Here is a 25,523-nt window from a genome sequence, read left to right as displayed (position 1 = left end):
CCCTCACTGGCCCCACCTTAGTCGTGGGAAGCCCCAGCTAAGGCTTCCCATATGGATCGGCAAGGAGCTCCCTTGTGACATCTGGGCATCTTGCAGCAGACACCAGGGGGCGGGGGTGTGTGGCACAGGCTGTGAAAACTCTAAGCCACAGAGTCCCCAGACAGGGCCAGAGTGGCATGAGCAAGTGACTGCTGCACCCCCAAAATTGTGGGGTGCTTCACACACTGAGTCCCCTCTGTGTGAGATGGGCCTGACTCAGGACCTCTAGCACCCTTGCATTCCTCTCCTGCCCAAGAGCCCAGGGGATGGTACGGCTCTGGGACTTCTGCATCTTGTTTAGGACACTCCCACCAGATCTGAGTCCCCCCGACCCCAAGTCTGACTCTCTTCCCCACTGAAAGCCCTGTCAGATGACCTATCCCTCCAGCTAAGAAGGGAGTTCAGACGAGGGCTTGAAAGATGAAGGGAGAGGAGAGAATTAAATGCCAGCCCAGGCTCGTAGGCTGGGGCACGGGGACACAAGGAGGGTGGGGGCCAGCGACCTGCAGGGAGCCACACACACCTTTGCCTCCGGACGCACCTTGGCTCTGCTCCCTGCTCTACCTGAAGGCTCCGGGGGGAGATGTAAGTTCCCAGTGAGGCTTGGTCCAAGCTGCCTGGGGCTTCACCCAGCTGTTGACACTTCTGGGTCCCAGGCTCAGCTGGAGTTCTGGCCAAGCTCAGAAGGCTGTGGACCCCAGTCAACCCTCCCAGGGGTGCCTGCGAGCAGGACGTGTTGCTTGCTACCTGCTAGTGCCACTTGCTGAAGCAGCCTCAGGGCCTTGCACCACACCTGTGGGGTGGGGGGGTGTCAGATGCCACCAGGGGAGAGAGAAAGCCCCCAGGTGTGCCCCCTGCCTCTGGAAGAAGGACCAACCTGGCCGCGCTGTGTTGTAGTTGCACTGGGAGCCCCTGAGGGAAGATTTTTCTGACCATTCTCGAACCCTGATTTTTCCCCAAGATGGCCCACCCGCATTTTACCCATGCCATGCCCACTGGCATGCCCGGGGGGGTGTCAATCAAGGGAGGACCTGCCCACCCCCACCCCCTCCACAAAGCCCCACCTCCCAGCTGGCAGCGAGTACTTTCGGCTAATGCCCATGCCCACTAACACCTTTCTGCCAGGCCAAGGGTGGGCCAAGTCTCCAGCCCTGATGCGCCATGCCCTCACGTGGGAAGGCGCCAGGGCCAGCTGCTCCAGCAGGCCCAGCACCACCAAGTTGGCACAATGCTGCCTAAATTTGGAGGGGCTTGGGGAGCGGCGTGGGGCGGGGATGAGGTGAGGGGCACACCATAGATCCCGTTGGCATTTGGGCAGGCGCTCCATGGTGGAGAGGCTCGTCTTCTGGGGGCCGTTACAATGCACGCTCTCAAAGTGTCCTTCACCGTCTCTCCAGCCTCAGCCTCATCCCCCTCCTCTGCCTCCCAGGCAAGCCTGCTGGAGGGTCTGAGCACCACAGCCAGAGCACCCCCTGCCTTGGCAGTGACCGCTACTGTTGGCCCGGCCAGCGGATCACCTGCCCGGCAGTTCCCACAGAGAGCCTGGGGCATCAGCGACTTCCCGGTCCTCTTTATCCACTGCCCGGGAGCTTTGGGGGCAGCGCAGGAGTTACAGCGCAGGTGCCTGGGCTTCCCTCCCTCGCACGCGCCCCTCTGGGTGCTAAGAAAGCTGCCTTCAGAGCGCTCAGGGAGCAGTGGGCGGGGGGCAGTTAGCAGGAGCGGGAGGGCCCTGCTGCCAGAGGGCTCAGGCGAGCTCCCACTTTGGAGGGGACAGGACAGGTGGGAAGGGGACCCTTCAGGGGAGCTGCCTAGAGCCACAGGGGCTTTTGCATGGGAAATACGCTTTCCTTCACTGAGCTGGCAAAATGGGAAGGGTGGGCTGGAGCGTGAGGGCACAGCTGCTTTTGGAAAAGTAAAAGGATTTTCCTGTGTGAGAGGTTCCCTCTGGCTGTGCCCCGCCTTCCCCGATCCCAACCAGAGACAAGCAGGATGCTGCAGCGGGGCTGAGGCCCCGAGGTTTGGGAGTTTTTTTCCACACCCCCTCTCTCCCCACTCCCTGCACCGCCCCTCCCCCAGAGAATCCCACCGTGTAATTGGAGAGGATGGTGAGAGGGACCAGGGCGGGGTGCTGCCCCTTGGGGTCCCAGAGCAGAGTCTAGAGAGGACCGCTTCTCTCCTGCTGACAGTGTTCCGGCCACCCTGGGGCCCCTCCATGCCTCCCCTGCCCTGGGTGGCTTTTGTTTTGTGCATGGAGTGTGCGCCTCCGCCACCCAGACTCCCATGTGCTGTGTGTGGGGAAGCGGTTCATTTCCCCAGAGGAGCGCAGGCTCCTCAGCTGCCTTTCCATGGCAGAGGTGTGTGTGCCTGCCTCCCTCCTTGCTTCCATTCAAGGTGGGAATGTGGTGGGGCAGAGGGGGGAGTTATGTTGCGTGCTGTGACCCCCGAGGCAGGCTGTCTGTGTGCGCCCCGAAGCTCAGGCAGAAGTCCGCCGCAGGGAGGGGCATCCTGTCCCATGGACGGGTCTCCAGCTGCTCCCATGGGACCCTCTGCAGGCCCGGCCTCAGCGAAGCCCAGCTCTGCTGAGCTGTGGACATGTTTCCCCCTCCCTTCTTCAGAAAAGGCAGAGCTGGGGAGCCAGAGGGACAGGCAGGGGAGCCATCACCCAAATCCTGACAAGGTGACCCCAGGGCCTCTCCGCCTGACAGCCAGCGGAGGGGCAGGGGCCAGGGCCCTGGCTGGGTGTGTGTGTGTGCACGCGTGTGGATTTGTTTTAAAAGACACCATCTTAGGAACACCCCTCTGCTCTCCCCCAGGGGACAAAGAGTCGCTGCTGAACTTGAGGAAGAGAAGGTGGCCTCCGGCTCCCAGCCCCAGGGCCCCACACCCACGCCAGGTCAGCCCTTCGCCCAGGCTGCCCCCTGGCCAGAGCCCACAGCCGGCCAGAAACCCCAGCCCAGAGGTCAGCTGCTGTGACCTGCGGCTAGCGATCCCCACCGCTCAGAAGCGAGGCCAGTGGCCCCAGCCCTCAGAGGTGAGTGCTCCGGACGCCCCCGGGCAGGACGGCGTGCCGCGGGCTCTGGACGGTGGCTCGGAGCCCCACCTCGGGAAGCTCCCGTTACCATCACCCCTTCCACGAGGAGTGGAGCCTCCAGGGGGCTGGGTTCGTATCAGGGTGACACAGCTGGAATCCGGGGTTCAGATGGTCGGCTCCTGGGGGCTCAGCTGCAGGTAGAGCAGGCCCCCGCCCCCTGGGCAGCATGGTCCTCAGAGGGGAACTCCTGGTAGAAGGACAGAGGGACGGCGAGGGGGGCAGCCCAGGGAGCGGCAAGGGTGCCAGGTGAGGACAGAACTGGAGGAAGGAGCGTGCAGGCAGAGATCTCCAGCACGTTGGGGAGGAATCCTGGGAGGCCCCCGGAAAGCTGGGCTCAGCTGGGCATGCCAGACCCGGCCCTCCCTGCCCTGGGCCGCTGCTGTGGGGCCTCACACGGGTGGTTTGACCTCTCTGTGTCCCCATCTGTCAAAGCAGGGGGACAGTCGCAGAGCGGGTGGTTACTGTGTGGTAGAATGAGGCTTCCTGTGTGTGCCTTGGGGGACGGAGGGGGACACTGGAAGGGCTGGGGGGCAGTCAGAGCCCCCTCTGACGCTGCTGGATGGAGCCGGGGTGGGGGCAACAGGCTGAGCCGCCCCAGAGCGGGACTCGCTCCAGGGTCTCTGGAAGCGGAGGATGGGGGCTGTGTTCCCGGTCCTGACCCCAAAGCCACAGAGGTCACTCTTCAGGGCCTGCCGTGGGGGACCACCCAGCAGGTGCCCCCTTGCAGGCCGATTTGCCCACCGGAGAGAGAGAGAGAAACCGAGAATGTTTTTCAAAGGTGTCTTTAGTTCAGACGCTACATAGAATGGTACAACAGTGGCCACGCCTGGGTCCTTGCAGCTTGGGGGCCCGGTGCCCCACACTCCTACACACTGCCGACGTTTGTCTACTGATCAGGGGTGGTGCCTGGGGCCGGGGTGGCTTGTGCCGTCGTCGTCGTCGTCGTGGGGTCCTGGCGTTCAGTCCAGCTGGGGCCTGGGTCCCCGGGCTTCCAGCCCTGCTGCTGGGAGCAGGCGCATCCCTCCGGCATCCAGTGCAGGGTCCTCGCCCCCGGCGGCGCCAGCCGCCCTGTGGGGGCTGAGAAAGGGGGCGCTCAGGGGACTCCTGGAGAATGAGCTGGGTTTGTAGAATGCTGGGCTTGGTCCCAGGGAGGTGGGGAGCGGCCAGCTCGGAGCCAGAGCCGGGGGAGGAAGCGGGGAAAGGGAAGGCAGGCTGCAGGGCAAGCGGGAGCAGGGAGCCGCTGCAGAGCTGGAGCCTGGAGCCAGGTCGGGCGCGGGGCTGGGCTTCCTGGGGTGAGTCCGAGTCTCCGGGGATGACTGTCCTCTTGGAATATGGCTGGCACATCAGTGGGGGAACCAGGGCTGCTGCAGAGCGGGAGGGAGGGGCAGGTGGTGGTGCTTGGGGCCGAAGTTCCCATCAGCCAAGCCCTGTGCTGGGGAAGACCCCAGTCCCACAACACACCAGGACTGTGCCCTTCCTACTGTGGTGGGCGACCGGAAGTTGGGGCAACCTGGGCGGCTGGTCCCGGCTGGGGGTGGCCAGTGCCCGTTCTGAGCCCCACGGTGACCCGGGTCTGCCCCCCGACAACCCTGCCCCTTTAGCTGCACTCGTGACTAAATGAGGCGTGGGCTCAGCCTGCACAAGAAGTGCCTCTGTGCCCCCTCCCGGCCCGTGGCCGGGGCCAGCACCCCAGGGTGGCCTCTGCCTTCCTACCTCCAAGGTCCAGGCACGTGTCTCCAAGCACCGGGCCTCAGCTTCTCCAGGGCTGGCGCCTGTTCCAGACTGAAAACAGGGAAGGGTCCCCAAAGGGCACACACCCCCAGCATGAAGACGCCAAGAAAGCCCCACGGACACACACCTCACCCCGGCCCCCCGCCGCCCCCAACCTGGGAAGCAGGCCTGGAGGAGAGGTGGGGAGCCCGGAGCAGGGCCAGGGAAGTGGAGACCCTCACCCGCTCTGGGGTCCCAGGGAGCTGAGGTCTTCAGACAGACACTTTAAAAACACTCCTCACCCCCAAATGCACAAGCTGCCACAGACGGGGCAGCCACCCTGCCAGGCTTCCCGGGGAGCCCCCTCCTCACCCTCCCTTCCATAGGCGCAGGCCTGACGCGGGGCCTGGGACTGCAGAAGGCTGGTGGGGAGGGAGCGGGGCAGTGATGGGTGGGGGGAGACAGGCCAGATGTTCTTGGAATGGACACGGGGTGATTGATGTGGACTGGAATTTGAAGGGGGAACATTCCCCACGTGCCTTGGGCTCCGGGTGGAAAGTGGGCTGCTTTTTTCATGGTGGGGGGGGGGTCCTCCCCGTCTTGCCAAACTCCTCTGAAAGAGCTGCCTCAGCCCTGCCCAGTCCCCACACCTGTCCATGGGCATTAACCCCTGCCTCTCCAGAAGGTCAGGCTTTGGGAGGCCCCCTTTCTAGCTAGGGTCCCTTTGTGGGGTGACCGTGGGGACAGATATCGGCTGGTGAGCTGGTCCTGAGGTCCCATCATCCTGCTGCCCCCAGCAGCACCCCCTCGCTGGCAACACCCTCAACCCACAGATGCTCAGGAGGCAGCCGCCCCCCACCAGCAACATTGTCTAATTCCAAAGGGGTGATCCGGTTCCCACCAGTGCGTGGGGCTGGGTAGGATTCAGCGTTCCTCTTGTTTGTCTTAAGGAACTAGACTTTCACAGCCTGGAAAGGGAGGCTTGCCGTGAACATTCTCTTAGAGAAAACGAAAGGAGACCCCTGACCCCCGCCACCATCAGTCCTGTCTCCCCCCGCCCCCCATTCTCCTCCTCTTCCCTAGTCCTTCAACTCTCACCAGTTATCAAAACAAAATTGGGTTCGCCCTCGTCGAGGGGCCCGAGGAGGCCCGGACGGCCCTCGTGGAGCGCCGGGGGTGAGCGGGGACGGCCGCCGGGGGTGCTCCGGGGCCCCCCAAACCGAGCTGGGGACGAGCCTGCCCGCGGCGGTCGCCGGGCCGCGGCTTCGCCTAGGCTCGCAGAGCGGAGCGCGTGGGGCGCGGAGGCGGCGGCGGGGAGCCCGCGGGCCTCCTCGGAGGCAGCCGAGCGGGGAGCCCAGAGCCCCCCGGAAAGCCAGGGAGCAGCGCCCCGTCGCTCCCCCGCCGCCCCGGCGTGCCTCCCTTCCACCCGAAGCGCTGCCGCACGGAAGCGCTCTCAGGGGCGAGGAGGCAAAATCGGGAGAAGCGACGTGCCAGCCCCGCCGGGGCGGCGGGCGTCCCAGGGAGCCCCGCGTGCCGCCCTGGAGCCGCCGCCGCCGCGCGCAGCCCGCGCCCCGATCCCCGGGGATGGCGCCGCCGCTCCGCGCGAGTCCCTGGGGCGGTGGATCCGCAGCGTCGCGGTGCTTCCCTGGCCGGAGCTCAGCCTGCCAAACGAAGCTCTCCATCTCCAGGGTCCCAGTTCACCGAGCCACATCCCCCGCTCCTCCTGACGGCAGACGTTATTTTATTTTTTATTTTTTCTGGGCTTTTTCAAATTTAAGATTTCCTCCCTGATCTCCCCCAATACATTCAGCATTTCCCCAAGTCACAGGATTTTTTTTTCTTTTTCTTTTTTTGACACTAATTTCTGGGGACCTGAAAACACACAAGCCCCTACTGGCTTTTTCCGGTTTTCACTGGTGACCTGGGTCCCCACACTCACTGGGTGTTTTCTCCCACCCAGGCTCTTAACAGTTTCACTGTACCCCCCACCCTCACCCCCACTCCCAGGTTCTACAGAGTTACACAGTGCCAAACCCTATTCAGAAAAATTTAAACATTAACTCCAGGTCCTGGGCTCAGGCTGACTCCCCCAGGATGAACACGGTGTTTTTTTGGCATTAAGGCATCTTTCCCAAAGAACAGGACTCTTTTCCTGTGTCCCCATAATTTTGGTCGACAGGGGCTCCCCAGCTTACTGCCCCTGTCCTGGCTCCCCCGTGCCGAAGCCCTGTTCCTCCGCTTCATTAGAGTTTAGGACATAATCTGCTGAGTTCCACAAATTTATTGGCCCCAACCTGAGTTCCCTAAATTTTAGGTAAAGAATCCCAGGTCCCCCCACCCCTGCCACCCCCTCGCAACAGACTGATCAATTTCCCCAGGGCCCTCAGAGTTGGAAGGTTGCTGCCTACGCCTCACCAAAATTTATGCATTAAACCCAAAGCACAGTGACCCTCTTTTTGAATCATAAACAGTCTGTGCTCTGATTTCCTGAGTTCCACAAAATTGAGAAGATGGTTTCTGGCCCCCAAAACTCACTGAGCAATTTTTTTGGTGGGTCATAAAGACATGGGGCATTCATTTCTGGGGCTCTCCAAGCTTCCTTGCCACTAGTCAGGTTCCTTGACGCTGTTACCCAGGCCCCCAAACACACAGCACTTATCCGTTGTGACTGTGGGTCAGGCTGGTCCCCCCAAATCACGCATCTCTCAGGTCCTCCGGGTCAAGCCAAGCACAAAACAAACACTTGCACAGAGCCTGTATCTTGTTTTACCAGGCTCTTTTGAGTGTCCCAGTAACCAAATATTCTGAATATTTTCTCCGCCTCATAACATTCTGAATATTAAAAAATTCCCTGGGCCCCACAAGCTTACTGACAAGAATCCGGGTTTCCTAAAATTCAGAACTGATCCCAAATTCCAGGCCAACCGACTGGACCTTTTCCTGGTGCCCTGTGTGTGGACACACTGGGCTCTCAATATCAGGCATCACCCTCTCTAAGCTCCCCAGACACATGCAATATCACAGAAAGGCACTGATTTCTCGGGCCCAAAGCATTTCTCCAGGCACTCACCCAGTCACCCCAAATTCAGTCAACATTTCCTGGGTCTCAGACACTGCCAATCTTCTGTAGACCACCAGGCCCCACCGCCTAGGAATTCTTAATCTTTTCCCCCTAAAACTTCGATATTGACCCTCCGTTCTCCTGGGGACTTTGAAGACTTCTTTGGATCTCCAGATTCAAAAATTATTTTCTGGGGCCTCTGAATTGTGATGCTGCCTGCTAGCCCTCCAAAATAAACTGAGACTTTTCCCCCCTTCTCCACAAAACAACTGAACTTTTTTGAACATTGATTTATGGGTCCCCTGATTTTATGATCCTTACTTACCCTGAGTCCTCCTAAATTTAGGCAATTTTCCACAGGCCTCCCAAAATGAAATTGCGCAGATAGCGAAAAATACCCCCAGGTCCTGGGAATCTCAGGTATCACAGGCCTGCGTCCTACAAGATTCCTTGCTATTAACCAGGTTCCCTGAAATTTAGATATCAGTCTCTACTGAACAATTTCCATGGATCCCCCACACTTGAGCCATATCTTCCTAGGGGGTCCCCAAATGCAGACATTGCCCAGGAAAATATTTTCTTTTCCTGTTCACCAAAAATAAACTAATCAAAACCAATTTAAAAATTAATATATTAAAAAGATTTTGATTTCCCGCCTTCTCCAAATGTATTGATCACACCCCAGGTTGCCCCAAATTTAGATCGTGTTTCTTGAGTTTCTCAAAGACATTGAGAATTTTCCCAGAAGCCACAATTATGGAAGTTTCTCTGCTCGGGCGCTGCAAGCGTCCACTAACCTTAGTTTCTAAATCTTGGAAATGATTCTCCACTCTTCTTCACCGCACCTGGATCCCCAAGACCCACCCACTGTTTTTCTTCCCCGAATTTTAGACCCTTTGCCCTTTTGGAACCTTCCAAGTTCCACACGGAGAATTTTGCTCTGGTCATGGTCATCCGCAGACCTACTGCCCTACAAATGGGGCTGTCCCACAAGCCTGCTGACCTACATGCCCGGTCCTCACAGTGTAGACTCGGCTCCCCTTTCCCCGGGCCGCACGGAGCAGCCTCCCCGGCCCCCAGACTCGGATTCTTTTTCTGGAGTCTCGAATTTTGTCATTAATAACAGCTCCTCACCCCGACGCACCCTCCCTTGGGTCCCCACTTCAGGACCTTCGTTCTCTTCCTTGCAAACCAGGCGGCTCCGCACTGCGTTCCCGGCAGTTGGGCATTGCTCCCGGCCCCAGCGCGGTCTCTGCAGCTTCCGTAGCCCCGCGCCCCGCGGACACCGGTTCTGGGCCTCTCCGCGTCTGCTACGAAGTCCCCGGAGCTCCTCGGATGCGGGAAGTTTCTCTCGTCCTCCCCACACACACTCGATCGGGCAGTGTGTCCGCCAGGACGTAGGCAGGGCTTCTCCCGCGTCCAGGAGAACGACTGGGCATTGCCCCCAGTTTCCCCCAAATTTGGGCATTGTCCCCGGGTCTTCCAACGGACTGGGCGTTGCCCCCGGACACTGGGGACTGCCCCCGGGGTCTCGCTCACCTTCAGCGCGTCCACCGCTCGCCGTAGAGCGCTCTCTCGCTGCCTCGACTCCTCCGCGCCCGCGGACGCAGCCTCGGCCTCCAGCCTCGCGGTGAGCTCCCCGCCGCCTCGCGTCCCGGCCTGGCTCCCAAACCCACCCGCCGCCGTCCCGCCGTCCCGAGCGGCTGCCGGGGACAGCGGCACGGGGCGCAGGAGCCGTGCGGCGGGCCAGCCCCTCGGCCGCCCCGCGCGCTGGGTCGGGCCCCGAAGACCCGCACCGCTTTCCTTTGCTCTGTGCAAAGATCACAACGGGGGGAAAGTGCCTCGGCGACCTCCAAGCGGGGCCGGCAGGGCGCAGGGCAGGAGGGACGCGGAGGAGAGGCGCACCCCCGCTCAGGCGGCGCGGCGCCTCCAGCCGCCCGGGCGCCTCCAGCCGCCGGGCGGAGGACTAGGGTAGGCGCGCGCCGAGCGCGGGAGACGTGATTGATGGCGGAGCGAGGGGGCGAGCTGGACTCTGGCTTCCGCCGCCGGCGGCCCCTTCCCCTTGGAGGGGCGCGCGTGGTCGGGGCTCCTGGGGCGGGTGGGGCGCGGGGACTCGTGCGTGGTTTTGACTTGGTAAAAGAAAAAAATCACACCGACTTCTTACATCGTCCAAACCCTCTAGGAGATGGTTTCCCCAGACCCTCAAGTGACCGTGGCGGCCCCCGGGGCTGAACCCGAATCTACGCAAGTCCAACGCATAGAGGACGGGGGAACCATTATCCGGATATTTTGGGTGGGCCCCAAAGGCGAGCTGCTTAGACGCACCCCGGTGAGCTCGGTCATGCAGGTAGGATTTGAACGACGTTTCCCGCCCTGCTCGTCTTGCCCCGGCACACGGGCGAGCCCGGGCCGGCCCCATGCCTGGCCCGGCTGGCCCTCTCCACGTACCGCACCTGGCGTCCGCCGAGGCTACTCCCCAGTTCCCGCGCGGCACCGGGGGGCGCTCGGGCTCCGGCTGCAGCTCGAGGTGAGGTGCTGTGCCTGCTCGGGCAGGTGGAGACTGCGCGCCTCGCCCGAGCCCAGACTCCCCGCTTCTCCAGCAGGTCCCGGCGGGTCTGGGGGGACCGCCACCTGTGCCCGCACACACAGGGCACCCTCGCCGCCTAGCCCCCCGGTGGGGCGCGGGGATCCGGCCGTCGCTAGGGCATGTGACACCGCCCACCCTGGTCGTCCCGGGTCCCCCGTGTACTGTGTAGGGACTCTGGCACCCCGGAACCTCAGACAGGGCCCCCACACACTTTAGAATAGGGATTCTAGATTTCTTTCGAACTCTGAGGATCCCTGCCCCCACTCCAATCTCGTCCCCGCGCACCCCACAGCCCCCCCCTCACCGCTGCCCCCCGGGACCCCAAGCCTGGCCCCCCCTTGGCTCGAGTTGCAGAGGCGGTCCGGGGGCGGGGCGAGGACCCCTCGAGCGCCCATTGGCGCGGGCACTCGGCCAGCGGGGCCCGAGCGGGCGCCGAGCCGCGGGTGGCTCGGCTATAAGAACCGGGCGTTGGCGCCCAGAGTTCGCCTGCTCTCCGGCGGAGCTGCGTGAGGCCAGGCAGGCCCCCGGCCCCCCCTTCCGGCCGCCCTCGCCTCCTGGCCCTCGCCCGCCAGCGCCTCCACCCGGCTGGCGGTCCCGCGTCGACGCCGTCCGCTACGCTGCTGACCCCCATCTCGGGCGCCGTCGGCGGGGCCGGGCTCCGCCGGCCTGCGGATCCCCAGCCGCCTCCTCTTCGTCTACCTCAACGCCCGTCCCGCTTCGCCCGAGGAGGCGGTCCCCCCCGCAGGCAGTCCGGCTCGCAGGCCGCCGGCGTTGTCATCCCCCGCGCTCCCCCCTCCGGCCCTCCCCGGCGCGCAGCCCGGCCGCTCCCCTCCTCGCTGCGTCCCGAGCGGCCCCCGGCGGCGCCACCGCCGCCCCCCCGAGGCCCGGGCTCGCGACGGCCGAGGGCTCCGTCGGCCCAAGCCGAGCTGGGCGCCCGCGGCCCGGGTGACGCCTCTGCTCCGCCCCCCTCAGCACCTTCCCCGGCCCCCGACGTTGCGCCCTTTCCTCGGCTTCTCTGCGCTCCCCGGCCCCTCTCCAGCCTCTAGTCCCGGCCCCCCATCTTCTTCCGCAGCCTTCCCTTCGCTCCCTCCCGTCCCCCCCAGCTCCTTGCCTCCAACTCCCTCCCCTTCCACGCCCGCCCTCTCGCCTTCGCCGTCCCAAAGTGGATTAATTATACGCTTTCTGTTTCTCTCTCCGCTGCTCTCTCCCGCTGTGAGCCTGCCCGCCTCTCGCTGTCCTCTCTCCCTCTCGCCCTCTCTTCGGCCCCCCCTTTTCACGTTCACTCTGTCTCTCTCACTATCTCTGCCCCTCTCTGTCCTTGATACAACAGCTGACCTCATTTCCCGATACCCTTTCCCCCCCTAAAAGTACAACATCTGGCCCGCCCCGGCCCGCAGACAGCCCGTCCTCCCTAAAGAATCAGAGAGAATTAATCCCCCCCCCCCAAAAAAAAGCCATCCCCCCGTTCTGCCCCGTCGCACATTCGGCCCCGGCGACTCGGCCAGAGCGGCGCTGGCAGAGGAGTGTCCGGCAGGAGGGCCTTCGCCCGCTGTTCGGTTTGCAATACGCAGCAGGAAGGTGGGCGGCCCCGTGCCGGCTTTCAGGTAAGCGGCGTGCGGGCTGGACCCGGCGGGGCGGCGGGGCCCGGGCAGACGGGGCTGGGGGGCTGGCGGTCCCTTCCCCCGGGGCGAACCCCGCGCTCTCCCCTGCGCCGCGGAGGAAGGGGCGAGGGGTGGGGGCGGGGGAGGGACTTGGGGAGCGCCGGGGGAGGTGTGAGCTCTGTGCGCGGCGACTTCCTGGTCGGCTTGCGGGTGCAGGGGGCTGTTACTCAAAGTTTGTGATTTGTGCCGTGCGGGGGCAAGGGCGGGCGTGGGGGGGGGGGGCGGCGGCGGCTGTGTAATGAGAAGGGGCGCAAATCTCAGAAACCCACCCTGGTATGTTGACTCCTTGCCAGCAAGACCGAGAGAGGAAAACTGGGTGGGCGGGGCCAGGATGGAGCGAGGGGGGCCGAGTTGGCAAGAGAGTCCTGCCAGACGCCACATTCCCTCGGCGCCCCCCCACCGCCTCCCTCTCTCGGTCCCCGACATCTCCAACCGGGAATCTGGGTGGAGGGGGGGCTGGTCCAGGGCTCAGAGGGGCCCGGAATGGACCGTCCGGAGAGGGTAACTGCCCCTGCCCCCGTGGGCAGATGGAAGTTTCCATACAAGGAGGTGGAAAGCAGCCCCCTCCGGAACCGCCCCCCCCCCCCATTTCCTTGTGCCGAGATGGGCTGGGGGTGCAGGAGGGGCCCCCCTCCCCCGCCCTGGTACTTTGCTAAGAGACGCTGGGGCTAGCGGTTGGGGGTGCAGGAGAGGAGGGGCTGGCTGGGAGGACGGAGGGGGCGGGAGCGAAGGGGGCGGGGGGAGTGGTCAGCTGGGAGCGGGGTGGGGGCAGGGTGGAGCCGGGGCTGGGAGGAGCCGGCCCAGACATAAAAGCTGAGGCACTGACCAGCCTGCAAACTGGACATTAGCTTCTCCTCGGAAGCAGCCTTCCAGCTTCCTCCTCCTCCTCCTCCTCCTCATCCTCCTTCAGCCCCAGCGAGCCTCCTGTCCAGCTACAGGTAACGCGGCTCTGGAGCCAGGACCCCGCTGCGCTGCGGCTCCCGCCCGCCCGGCTGCAGCCCCCTTGGCTCCTGCCCGCCGCCCCTCACTCAACCCCCACCCCTCCTCCCTGCCTCTGCCCCCCACCCCTCCTCGGCCCACTGGCTCACCTGGCCCGCGGGGCTGCCTGCCTGCTGTCCAGCCTCGGCTCTCCGCTGGTGTCCTGGACTGGACCCCACACCAAGTGGCTGGGCTTGCAGAAAGATGGAGTTGCCGCTCGGACAGCAGGAATTCCTAGCTGGCCAAATTTGCTTTCAGAATTTGGAGGGGGCGGCGGTGGGGCGGCGGGGAAACAGGCCGGGGGTTTCGCCCAGCCAGGGGCGGTGGGCGAGGTGGCTGTTTAGATCTTCCGTGGAGCTGGCCCCTGCTTGTCAGGGGCTTAAGTGAGACCGAGTTTCCTCCTCAGTCCTCTCATTTCCTACACGATTTATTGCATCAAAATTCCAGCATGCAGCAACCTTGCTCCAGGCGGGGAAGGCTGTGCGGCTCGGTGCCCCGTGTTCGCTGGGTGCAGTGTCTGGGACGGACACATGTGGGCAGCCCACCCAGGCCCTTGCTTGAGTAGCCTCAGGGTGACCGGCTGAGGGGCGCCGGGCCGTGACTGTCCTCCCAGAAGGGGCTCATGGCTGGGCCTGCCTGCCTGGGGGGCTTCCACCTTTTGGACAGGCGCAAGTGGCTCGCTGTGTCTCAAGGGAAGCCAAGGTCCTTCCCCTTTACAGGGCCTATTTACCCCAGTCTGCAGCCTTGCAGCCTTGTGAGGGGGTGTGTCCTGAGGTGTGTCTCTTCCCCCAGATGGGCCCTGAAGGGACCTGGTGTCTGGCCCCCCGGGGGGTCCTGACCTGCTCTCTTCAGCTCTCCGGGTGGGGTTTGGCATCCCAAGAGGGGAGCGGCTCTGGTGTTCCTGGAAGGACTTTGAGGCCCCTGGCCATTGGGAGTGCGATGCGAGGCCTGGAAAGGAGGCTTTTGGTTTTCATGTGTGTTTTGGGGACCCGAGGGAAGACTGGGGTCCGGGAACTAAGTGATGCCGGAGAACGAGGCTCCCGGGAGCATGGCTGGCACCCCGTGTCAGCCACCAGACCCTTGACCTTTGCTCAGCCGCAGGCCGAAAGGTTGAGAAAGGCTGTCTGGGAGGGAGAGGCGTGGGGCCGGGAACCCCCGCTGTTGCCTGGGGAGGGAGGCTGGTCCTCCTGGCGCCCTTGCCCGGCTGGTCCTCTGGGATGCACATGTTCTGTGCCGGGGTGGGGCCCTCTGCCATCTTGGCTGGTGCAGGGAGGCCCAAGAAGTGGCCACTGCCTTGTGATGGCCCCGCCCCCATGACTTCATAGGATGGAGGCCAGGTCCAGTGTCCAGCACTGGCCCCTGCCGCTCTGGGTGTGGCCAAGCCTCAGCAATAATACGAGGGGGACAGTGATCCCCACGTGAAGTTACTGGTGCCCATCAGAGAGGCTCCACCCCCGGCCCTGCCCTCCTCGTGGGGTGATTCTGCATCCCACCAGCCTCAACAGAGAAAGCTCTTGTTGTTCCTGTAATTAAAGCAATTAAGATTAAGGAGAAAGCCAGACTTCAAATCTGCAACTGGACTTGGACTTAGGAGGTGGCTGGGCTTAGGGTCCCAAAGGGAGCGGGCCGGCATGTCCTGGCTGAGCCATCCGGGGACCTGCGGAGGGCGGGGCCGGCCCCGGGCGTGGCGGGTGCGGGGCTCGCTCACGCCTCTGTCTTTCCCGCAGTCATCATCAATGGGGATCTCAGCGGGAAAGTCGGTGCTGGCGTTTCTCACCTTCTTGGCCTTCGCCTCGTGCTGCTATGCTGCTTACCGCCCCAGTGAGACCTTGTGCGGCGGGGAGCTGGTGGACACCCTCCAGTTTGTCTGTGGGGACCGCGGCTTCTACTTCAGTGAGTAGCTCCCTGGGGCCGGGGACGGGGGCGCGCACAGCAGGTCCTGCGTAGACACGGAGTCCTCCCCACGGTCCTCAGTCGCCTCTGCAGGTCCTCCAGCCTCCCCGGCTCGAGGGCTGGGCCCAGGCTTCTAGCCACATGACTCACAGTCCAGGGAGAATGGGCAGGTGTGTCCACAGAGGGGTCAGACCTGAAGCAGCAAGTGCGGGTGGGGTGCGGAGGGGGCTGAAGGCCTGCCTCCGGTGGCGGGGGGGTCGCAGACAGCCCTTCCCCTCCTGCTTCTCCCTGACCTGCCCACGGGCAGAGCTGTGGGCACCGGCTTCCCGCATCTTTTGTCCATGTCTTGGCAATGGGCACGTATCCGTGGACTGTTAGATTTGAAATGGAATCAAATGGGTTGAACGCCATTAAGAATAAAGGCACTTGTCACTGGGGGTGTGTGTGCGTGCTGGGGGACACCTGGCTCCATCCACGAGGGGGGCCCGCTGCCCTGATCGGAGGCAGGAGGTCGGGGCCTGGGCGGGACCCACGCTCGAGGGCAGCGCGTGGTGCAGGCGCTGCCTGCTGGCCTGAGCGTTTTGGCTGGTTCTCATGGTTCCGGACTGGGGGCGCCTGGCTGGGCACACGGACCCCTCTGCCCCCCTCCGCCCTGCAGCAGGGCGTGTCCCCGATGGAGGCGATCTCTCCTTCAGCGTGGGCTCTTGCCCTCACCCCCCATAGTCTGGGCCTCCGGTTCTTTACCGTCAGGAGAGCGTCCACCTGGTTTCCAGGGGAAACGGGGGAGCAGGGGCAGCCTGACCCTCAAGGTGGGGCATGTGCACTCCCTGGGCTCAGCCAAACGCCTCTCCGGGCCGTGGGGGGCGGGGGGTGGGGACACAGCTGGGGCAGCCGGGCGAGGGCCGTGAGGCTCCAACCCGGCCCACCACCTCCACGAGGCATCTTCCTCCACAGCTTTTACTTACCCACACTCTGAAATGGGCCGGAAACGCCCGTCTTGGCATGTCAGCGCTTTGCTCTGAAAAGCACACCTGCTTCTCCATGCTTCCGAGGCCCCTGCCTGCCCTGGCTTCTCCCGTGGCCTCTCTCTCTGCCACCCTTGGGGGCAGGAAGTGGCACAGGCTTGCCCCCCTGACAGGCGGGCTGGGCTGAGCCCCCAGCCCGTTTGACCCTGCAGCCGGACCCCTTACTGGGGGCTCCCTTCCCGCCCCCCCCCCCCCCACGGACGGCGGAAGGAAGGCGGGGACTTCATGTGGCCGAGTCTGGAGCCTGCGGTGGGGGGAGGGGAGGGCGGGAAGAAAGGAGGGCGTGGTCTGTGCAGCTCCTCACTCCTCTCCTCCCGTCTTCTCCTTCTTCCATTCCTGCTGGTCTCAGCGGTGGCGTCTCTAGGGCCCTGGGCGCCTAGGCTCCTGGTTGCTGCAGGGGTGGCACCTGCATCCCAGCCGGCCTTCGGGCCGGGACCCCCCTGCCACTCGAGGAGGAGGCACAAGACGCCAGGGGCTGGTTCTGGTCACTCACGCTCACTGTCCCTTCTCTCCTTTCTGGGGCCCACCTCTCGCTTCCTTCCTCCACTCCAGGCTGCAGCTGGCTGTCTTTGCAGGGCCACTGGGTGTCCCGTCCCGAGGGTGGGGGCGGGGGGCTGGCCGGAGGACCCCTGCCTCTGCCAGGGGTGGGCACTGACCTGTCCTCCCTTCCTCCTTGGGGGAACGCCAGGCCGACCATCCAGCCGCATAAACCGACGCAGCCGTGGCATCGTGGAAGAGTGTTGCTTCCGAAGCTGCGACCTGGCCCTCCTGGAGACTTACTGTGCCACCCCCGCCAAGTCCGAGAGGGATGTGTCTGCCTCTACGACCGTGCTTCCGGTAAGATGGCCCCGCAGCTCCGGCCCAGTCCCTGCGAGGGGAACTCTCCCCTCTCTCCCCCTGCAGCCCTGCGAGGCTGTCACCTCGGAGCCAGGGGACCAGGGCGCAGCCAGCTGCTTAGCTGAGAGGACGGCCAGGGAGCCCTTTGCACTCTGCCCCCCTCCCCTCTGGGGGCGTTGGCACTGGCCTGTCACACCTGCCATCACACCTCGGGCACCTGGGGCAGTTTGGGTGTTGCCCCCCATGTCCCCCGGGGGCCTGGGCAGCCCCTGACTCGCTCTTCCTCCCCCAGGACGACCTCACCGCATACCCCGTGGGCAAGCTCTTCCGACATGACACCAGGAAGCAGTCCACGCAGCGCTTGCGCAGGGGCCTGCCCGCCTTCCTGCGAGCACGCCGGGGTCGCACGCTCGCCAAGGAGCTGGAGGCGCTCAGAGAGGCCAAGAGTCACCGTCCGCTGATCACTCTGCCCATCCAGGACCCTGCCACCCACGGGGGCGCCTCTTCCGAGGCATCCAGCGATTAGAAGTGAGCCAAATGTCGTAATTCTGCCAAGTGATACCATCTGCCTTGCGCCGTCCTCTTGGCCGGGACCGCCCCACTAAGTCCGTCTCTAAAATCTCTGTACCATCCTGTCTGCGGGCCCCCCTACCCCAGCCTCTGTGCCCCAACCTCCCCACGTCAGGCAACACCCCCCTCGGCCCCCTCCACCTGGCCGAGGGGATCAGAACAACATCTCTAAAAATGTACAAAACCAATTGGCTTTAAATATCCCCCCAAATTATCACCCCCCAAATTACCTCCAAATTATACAACCAAAATTGCAATCATGAACCCCTTAATCAGCCCCCTTGAAACGAATTGGCTTTTTAGCAACACCAGAATAGCAAACCAGTTTTCCAAAAACTTCTAAAAAAAAAAAAAAAAAAAATCAATTGGCTGAAAAAAAATACTAAAAATAAATTGGCTTAAAAACAATTGGCAAAAAAAAAAGAATTCGGCCCCCCCCCCCCTTCCTTCTCATTCCTTTTGGATCTGGACTTAAATTGGCTTTGATCTAATCATTGAAGAGAAAGGAAGGGGCCAAATTTGCAGGTAGGCTTGTCCCTGCTGGGCAGCCATTTCCCCGCCGCCGCCAGGCCCTCCCCGGGCACCAGCAGTGTGACACCAAAGACCCAAACCCGCTCCTCCTCCAAGTTTCCATCACTGAGACCAATACAGAGCAGTGAGGGGACCCCATAAGACCAGAGGAGGGGAGCACGGAACAGAAACCCCACATCGCACTGGTAAAATTGAATTGGCAAAAAAAGAATAAAATAAAATTGAATTGGCAAAAAAAATAAATAAATAAAATAAAACTGAATTGGCAAAAATAAAATAAAATAAAATTGAATTGGCAAAAAAAAAATTAAAATAAAATTGAATTGGCAAAACACCCCCACACTCCAAAATCTGACATCACAATCCTTACCTCAGAAAGCAAACACAACCCTGCACGCACACACACACACACACACACACACACACATTCATGCAAACTCACACACATCCACTCTCACATGCATCCATGCACACACACACACACACACACACTCATGCATCCATGCACGCGCACACACACACATCCATGCAAACTCACACACACATGCATCCATGCACGCGCACACACACACACACATCCATGCAAACACACACACACTCTCACATGCATCCATGCACGCACACACACACACACACTCATGCACCCATGCACGCACGCACACACACACACACACACTCTCACATGCACCCATGCACGCGCACACACACATGCATCCATGCACGCGCACACACACACACACACACACACACACACACACACTCATGCATCCATGCACACACACACACACTCTCTCTAGGGACACCCGAGCCCAGCCTTTGTGCAGCTGAGACCGAATTCCATCCCAAATTCTTTTCTGAGCTGCCCCGCGATGAGGTTTTTCTGTTCCGTGCTCCCCTCTTGTCCCCTGGGATGCGCCATGGTGGGAAGGTGTATCTCGGGCTCAGGCAGGTGGTTCCATCTTTCCGAGAAGAGGATGATCCCCACTTCTTCTCGGCACCTGTCATGACCCCACAGCCCACAGAATGTAAGTCCTGGGTGCCCCCAGACCCCAGGGGCATCCACGCACCGACCACCGTGCAGAGCGAGGAACGGTTTGGCCGGGTGGGAGATGGCTGCAGCTAAGCCAGACAAGCCCGACCACATAGCCTGACCCCCTGGGCGTGCTCCTGCAAGACCTGGGGAGCCCCCTCCCCCGAGCACACCCAGGGACCATCTTTGCCGGCCTCCTGGGGAAGCCTCTCAGAAATGAGGGGCCCCCCCGGAGGCTGGCAAAGGTGACGGGGAGTGTGGGAAGTCTGGAGGATGGAGGGGTGGGTGGGGGGCAGTGGGGGCTGGGTGGGGGGACATTCCTAGGCAGGAAGTGGTCCAGCAAGATTTTGGAGAGAAACGTTCGGGGGGAAGGAACAGCGAGGCACTTGCAGAATTACAGACAGAAATTAGAACCCAAATTGACGCCAATTGATCTATCTCCCCTCTTTAATTACTCCTGGGGCATCTTTCCTTTTTTTTTTTTTTACTCCCTCCTTAGCTTTTTACGCGCTCATTTACCAATTTACTCCCCACCCCACGTAACAGGGGGGCAGTGACCAAGGACGAGGAACACATGCAGTCACCACCGTCACCCGCGGCCCTGCCGCCAGCCTGCCCTCCGCCATTTATCGCCTTTTTTAAAATTTTTTTTTTAATCTGTCCCTGTCGCTTGGGTTGAGTGGAGAGTGGAGCCTCTGTGGGGGTGCTGGCCACTGTGCCCCCCAGAGAAGTCAGGGGAATGGAGACGGCCGCTGCCCGGCCTGGCCCCCGGGGGACGGTGGCTGGTCCCCGGGGGGTCCTGAGGGGCGGAGGAGGGGGCGGGGAGGCGTCTCTCCAGGTGTCAAGAAGGTGCTCGGTGGCCACCAAGGTTGGGGCCCCTGGCCAGCCTGGCTGGCCAGGGGGGAAGGGGCTATGGATGTGTGAGTGAAGGTCTCCAGCGGGCGGGAGCAGGTGGCCGCCTTCCGCGCACTTGGGGAGGCTCTCCCCGTACCCCTCGGGAACAGCTTGCCCGCCTCCTCAGCGCCCCGTCTTGCCCCCAGGAAGCTCGGAGCTCCGCAGGGCTTCCTGGTGTCCAGGCGGGGTGAGGTCGGGTGGTAGGAGAGGCCGGGAGAGCCGGGCCCCGCAGAGCAGAAGAGCTGCGCAGTTCTCTGACCGCTGGGTCGCTTGGGCCCCGAGGCCCTCGGGTCTGGTGACGCGACGCGGCCACCACTCTCGGCACCTCGGGCTGCGGCAGGGACCCGGGCGGCTGGGGGCTTACCTCACCCCCGCCTCTGCCCCCAGCGCAGTCCCCCTGCACGGCAGCCCGGCTAGTGAGCTAGAGGCCCGCCGCCGCGGGGCCCCGGTGACGGGGCTGACACGACCCAGGGGGCGGTTGTGCCAGCCCACCCCGGACACAGCGGGCAGCTCTCCGTGGGTCAGCTCCATCCCGACCCGGGCCCCTCCCGGCCTCCGTGCCCAGCTCGTGGCCCTCCATCTTGTCTCTTCCCCGAGTCCCCCCAGCTGTCTTCAGCGGGACCCCCTCTTGGGTCTGTGCCATCACGCGGGGACCCCCACGCGCAGAACACCGAGTGTCATCATGCCCACCGCGCGGCCGTGTTCTCCTCCTCTTGCCCGTAACATGCTGTTTCTGGCAGAATCCACAGCCTGGGTTTTGTCTTTAACCTTTATCGCTCGCCATCCCAATAAAGCATTTAAAATTATTTTTTCTGAGTCGTCTGCTCTTTCGCTGGGGTGCCTGGTGGGGGAAGGGAGGTGGAGTCTGAGCCCTGGGGAGGGGGTGGGGTAGGTGGGAAGAGGGGGCAGGGAGACCCTGGGAGGGGGGTACCTCCTCTGGGCCCTCACGGCGACGGGGTGTGGAGAGAACGCCAGACGGCCTGCTGCCCTCAGCAGTTGGGAGGGGGGCTCCGGGACCATCTCAAGGTCCAAGTCCTCAGAGTTCAGGGGTGGGCAGGGTCCTGGGGGCTTTTGCAGGAGCCCACTGATGAGGAGCAAAGAGCCTTCACTGTCAGTCAACCCCAGGGAGCTCTCCCAACCTCGGGGGACAGGGCATGGGGGGTTGGCCAGGCTCTGGAAGCTTCTGGAGACTGTTGCCGGTGCCAGAGATGGGCACTCGGGGCCGCTCACACCTGGGGACTCTCATCACCTGCGTGCCCACCTGCATGAGCAGAAAGGAGCCCCTGCCCCCAAGACTGAGAAGCCCTCCCCCACTCAGCCCTGCCCCACTTCCCAGACCCCTCTGACTTCTAAGTACCCATGCTCCTCGGCAGACAGTGAGGCTGGCCTAGAAATGCTCGAGGGCTGCCCACCACCCCCCACCTTATGTACCCCCGCACCCTCAGTCAGCAGGTCTGCCCGTGGGCAGCAGCTCTCTGCCCCATCTGGGTAGCGGACACCTTGCCCGTGAACCAATCACTCCCTCTCTGATACTTAACGCTTGGCCTGGTGCTGGGCTGTGGCCTCGGGGGTCTCGAGGGGTGTCCCCGGGGTGGCCACGCTGCCCATGCCCACTGAGAGCTCAGCGTTGGGGTGAGGAGCTGCCTGAAGGAGGTGGGATCAAGAATGATGGGAGAGACTGTGCTGGATAGGGGGCATTGTGAGCTGGGGTTGGGGTGTGGGCCCAGCTCGAGACCCTCTGCTCAGCGCTGCCTGCCCCTGAGACAAGCTCAGAGTTTGTCCCCCATCAGCTCTGTGCATGCAGCCCAGCGCAGTGCCCCTCCCTGGATCCTTGGGTTTCTGGGTCCAGGGTCTCCCTTCCCCCCCAGCTCCGGGCAGCCCAGCCTGCTCACCCACTACAGCCGAGTCACCCCTGCCTCTGCCCGCACCCCGCTTCCCCCAAGACCCCTGCAGCCTCCCTCCGCTGGGCAGCCCTGGGCACAGCTAGCCCTGCTCCGGCGGCCCTCCTGAGTAGCCCCAGCGTTAGCCCACTGCCCTCGCTGCCCCCACCCCTCCTGGCTGGGTCCAGCCAGGTCCCAGGTGCCCCCGTCTGCCCAGTCTCCCCTTCCTGCTCCTCCGCCTGCTCTGCAGACTCTCAGCGCACCCTCAGGGCTCCATCCATCCACTCATTCCTCCATTCATGCCCACGCGCTGCGCCCCAGGCTCGGCATCATGGAGGCAGAAACTGGGGTGATTTTCAGGAGGAGAGAGTGACTCGGGAGTGTGGGCCTGGAGGAGGTGAGGGTGGAAGGAGGGTGAAGGACTGGGGTGTCTCGGGCTAGGAGTGGGGCTGCCACAGGGGGAGGGGTCCGCGTGGGGGATGAGATCAGAGGCCACTGTCGCTCACTCAAGGGACATTTGGGGACTCCCGTGGTGGTGGGCTGGTGGGTTGAATAGTGTCCTTCCCAGAAAGACGTGTCCTGTTCTAAGCCCCAGAGTCCTCGAATGTGCTCTGGTTTGGGCAAAGGGTCTTAGATGTCATGAAGTGAAGGGTCTGGAGATGAGACCGTCCTGGATTTAGGGAGGGCCCAGGGACAGGACCGGGGAAGGAGGCAGAGGAGGGGCCGCGTGAGAGTGGGGCAGAGATGGGGGACACGGCCACAAGCCAGGAGCCCCAGAAGCTGGGCAAGGCAGGAAGGACCCTCCCCTGGAGCCTCTGGAAGGAGCCCGGCCCTGGACACCTTGGCTTTAGCCCAGTGAAGCTGACTGCAGGCCTCTGGTCTCCGGGACTGGGCGAGAATGACTTTCTGTAGTTTTAGGCCATCCAGTTAGTGTCATTGAGGAAACGAGTTACGTGAGGGCTCTGCGGGGCAGGGTGGGGGTGGGGCACGCCGCCCGCCTGGTGGGTCCCCGCGTGTCCCCACTCCTGACCGCCGCTCGGAGGCCAGGTGGTCTTCTGAAACATAGACCATGCCCTGCCCCCTGCAGACAAGCAGATTCCTTGTGACGGCTTGGCCCGGGGCTGGCTGAGCACACGTGTGGTGTCCCTGCCTGATGGCCTGGGCACCAGCTGCCTCTGCCCGTATTGGGACCGCTGTCCCTGCGGGCGTCCGGGTGCCCCTCGGGAGGCCCTCCCCGAGCACCCTCTCAGGAACGCTCCTGCCCCCCGACCACCTGCTGAGTGAAGAGGACGCGGGGAGGGCCGGAGGTGACCCTGGGCTTGAGTGTGAGCCCCGGGAGGGCCTGCCTTTGCTGAGCCGGAGGCCCTGGAGGAGCTTCCTGGCTGCTCACCCCACTGTGTCTCCCCCCGGCATCTTCACCTGAGCTGCAAGTGGCTCCTGCCAGGGCCTGAGCAGCCCCCTCAGTACACGGCAGACCCCCGGCCCGGCGTGCTCCCGGCTGCCACCCCTCACCTGCTCCAGGGTCCTCTGTCCCTCCCCCTCGGCCCTCGGCTGCACCAGCCGCTGGACCCTGCTGCCTACAGCCTCGGTCTCTGCTCCAGCCACTCTCCACGTGCGCCTAGAGGCCCCTGGCCTGCTCTCCCCATAGGATCCTCCACAGCTCCCATGGGCCACCAGGCAAAGGGGTGCAAGCCTCAGGCCAGGCCTTCCTGGGTTCTTGGGCACCCAGCACCCTCTGGCTCCTTGGGGGTCGCGTCTCAGTCCCCACGCCCTTCTGCCCGGCGCCCGGGCTCCTGCTCTGCCTGCCCCCTCTCTGCCCCTCACCCCTCCGGCTCCACACAGCCTGACTTCTCTGCCTCCTGGGCTCTCTGACACCCTGCATGCTTTCCACTGTGCTCTGCTGTCCTGGCTCATCACTGCCCCCACCCCTGGGTCTCTGGGGCCCAGAGCCGCCCCTCTGTGTAGACAGGGGGCCTGGCATCCAGCTCCCTGCCTCTGTCCCCAGACCTGCCGCACCACAGGTGCATCGTCCCGCTCACCATCAGGTCCTCCCAAGCTCTCCCTCGGGGGAACCCCCAGGGCAGAGCCAGCCAGGAAGAAGGCCCTGGAGGCTGGGGGCAGGGACCCCATCACACACACCCCCGGGGAACCCCTCGCCTCCCAGCCCGTCTGTGCCGCTCCTTCGGGGGAGAGCCCCGCATTCCCACATGGCCTCATCCCTAGTAACCCGCGTCCACCTGCCTGGCGGGTCCTGGCTCCCAGGGTCCTCGAGTCCCCCTGGCCGGGGCCTGGTACCCAGCGGGCACTCCCGAGCAGGTGTGGCCACCCCGGGCAGCCCAGTCTACCTGCCCAGCCCCCTCTGGCCTCATTAGGGCAGCTCCAGCCTCTCCCTCCCCAGCCCAGCCAGCCCCGGCCTCCACGGCCAGAAACCACAGAGAAAATGCCTGTTTGTGCCAGTTATGCCGAAAGCAAAACAGTTTGTGGTTTGTGACCCAAATTTTTTGCCTTTTTTTTTTTTTCAGAACATAACAAAGCTCAAGACAACTCCCCCCACCCCCACCCCCCCAGGCAGACAGAAACGATCTGTTTATACTGGCCCTCGCCCCAGGCCGGGCCCTCCGCGCTGGGCGGCCTCGCAGAAGGGGTGCGGGGCCTGGCCAAGGGGGGCACCCCCAGGCTGGGGTGCTGGAGGCTGAGGGAGCTCCTCCGTCTAGTTGAAGGGGGGTCCCACAGGCCCGCACAGAGGACGCGGCAGGCTGATGGGGTCCCTGGAAGCCCCCACCTGAGTCTGTCATCAGCCCCAGGCCCCACCCCTTCTCACGGACCCATGGGATGGCCGGGTTCAGCCCATCATCCGCCTGCCCGCCCCGCATGGCACCCCCTTCTCCCAGCTCCTCCTTGCCCTAGCCCCCTGGGGGTTGTGTACCCTCGTCCAGCTCTGCATGGACACCACGGCGGGGGGCACGTCCTCTGTCCTGGGGGCGGGCGCCCAGGGAGGCCTGTGTCCGCAGAGTGGCAGGTGAGACCTTGGGGGTCCCAGCCCAGACCAGGCGAGAGTGAGGCAGGGCTCCTCCCAAGACCCAGCAGGGCCGGGCACAGGCTGGACCCCAGAAGTAGGGGCCTGCAGGACGCAGGGCGCCCTGGCCAGGGGCAGGGAGTGGACCCCTTCCCACTCTGACCACTATGCTCCGCTCCCCCGGGGGCTCCGTCCCCGCAGGCAGCCTCCCCCTTGGCCGCTCCTTGGCCTGCATGGCCTCTCCCATCCTCCGTTACCCCTCGCCCTGTGCTGGGGCCAGGCAGCCAGAGCCTGAGGAGAAGGAATTCCTGGGCTGAGGGCTCAGGTGTCCTGTGGGCAGATCCACAAGCACCAGTGGGGCTGAGGCAAAGGCACCTGGAAGCCCCGGGCCCGAGGAGGCCCACCCAGAGGGGGCGACTGCTGCTGACGCCGAGGCTGGAAGGGCGTTCAAGGCAGAGGGAACAGCCTGGGGGGCTTTGGAAGCGGCCTGAGGTCTGAGCAGAGCCGCTCAGGTGCGGTTGGTTCTGGAGACGAGGAGGAGCTTGAGGGTGGGGGCGCGGGTAGAGGTGGAGGGGACAGAGCTCCCGGGGAGCGTAGGATGGGGAAGAGCTGGGAGTGGTGGCCCAGCGCCCCTGCCCCAGTGTGGGTACAGGCCCCCCGCTCCCGGCAGGTGGTGGAGGCGGGGAGGGCCTCCTGCCTCAGTCCTGGAGATGAGCCGGG

At 63.6% G+C, this 25,523-nt stretch overlaps 1 protein-coding gene across 2 annotated transcripts; it reads left to right on the top strand.

The window, feature by feature from the left end:
* The first annotated feature begins 11,497 nt into the window (after positions 1–11,497).
* Positions 11,498–20,713, top strand: IGF2 (insulin like growth factor 2). Of its 2 annotated transcripts, none has more exons than XM_061161310.1 (4): positions 11,498–12,092; positions 14,855–15,020; positions 16,734–16,882; positions 17,175–20,713. In XM_061161310.1, the coding sequence occupies exons 2-4, from the start codon at positions 14,864–14,866 to the stop codon at positions 17,406–17,408; spliced, it is 540 nt and encodes a 179-aa protein (XP_061017293.1). In that variant the 5' UTR covers positions 11,498–12,092; positions 14,855–14,863; the 3' UTR covers positions 17,409–20,713. The 2 variants fall into 2 exon arrangements, with proteins under 2 accessions (XP_061017293.1, XP_061017294.1); XM_061161311.1 differs by lacking the exon at positions 11,498–12,092 and adding an exon at positions 12,968–13,087.
* The last annotated feature ends 4,810 nt before the right edge of the window (positions 20,714–25,523 follow it).

Source organism: Dama dama, chromosome 2 (assembly GCF_033118175.1).
Source record: "Dama dama isolate Ldn47 chromosome 2, ASM3311817v1, whole genome shotgun sequence".
In the NCBI taxonomy this organism is placed as follows: domain Eukaryota; kingdom Metazoa; phylum Chordata; class Mammalia; order Artiodactyla; family Cervidae; genus Dama; species Dama dama.
Note: the sequence above shows the minus strand (reverse complement) of the source record. Positions and strands in the feature narration are given on the sequence as shown.

What these genes read in the sequence shown, in the direction of transcription:
- IGF2 (XM_061161310.1), top strand. Translation starts at nt 14,864, where the DNA reads ATGGGGATCTCAGCGGGAAAGTCGGTGCTGGCGTTTCTCACCTTCTTG. An exon ending in GGACCGCGGCTTCTACTTCA is followed by an intron (nt 15,021 to 16,733) that starts GTGAGTAGCTCC and finishes GGGGAACGCCAG; the next exon opens with GCCGACCATCCAGCCGCATA. An exon ending in CCTCTACGACCGTGCTTCCG is followed by an intron (nt 16,883 to 17,174) that starts GTAAGATGGCCC and finishes TTCCTCCCCCAG; the next exon opens with GACGACCTCACCGCATACCC.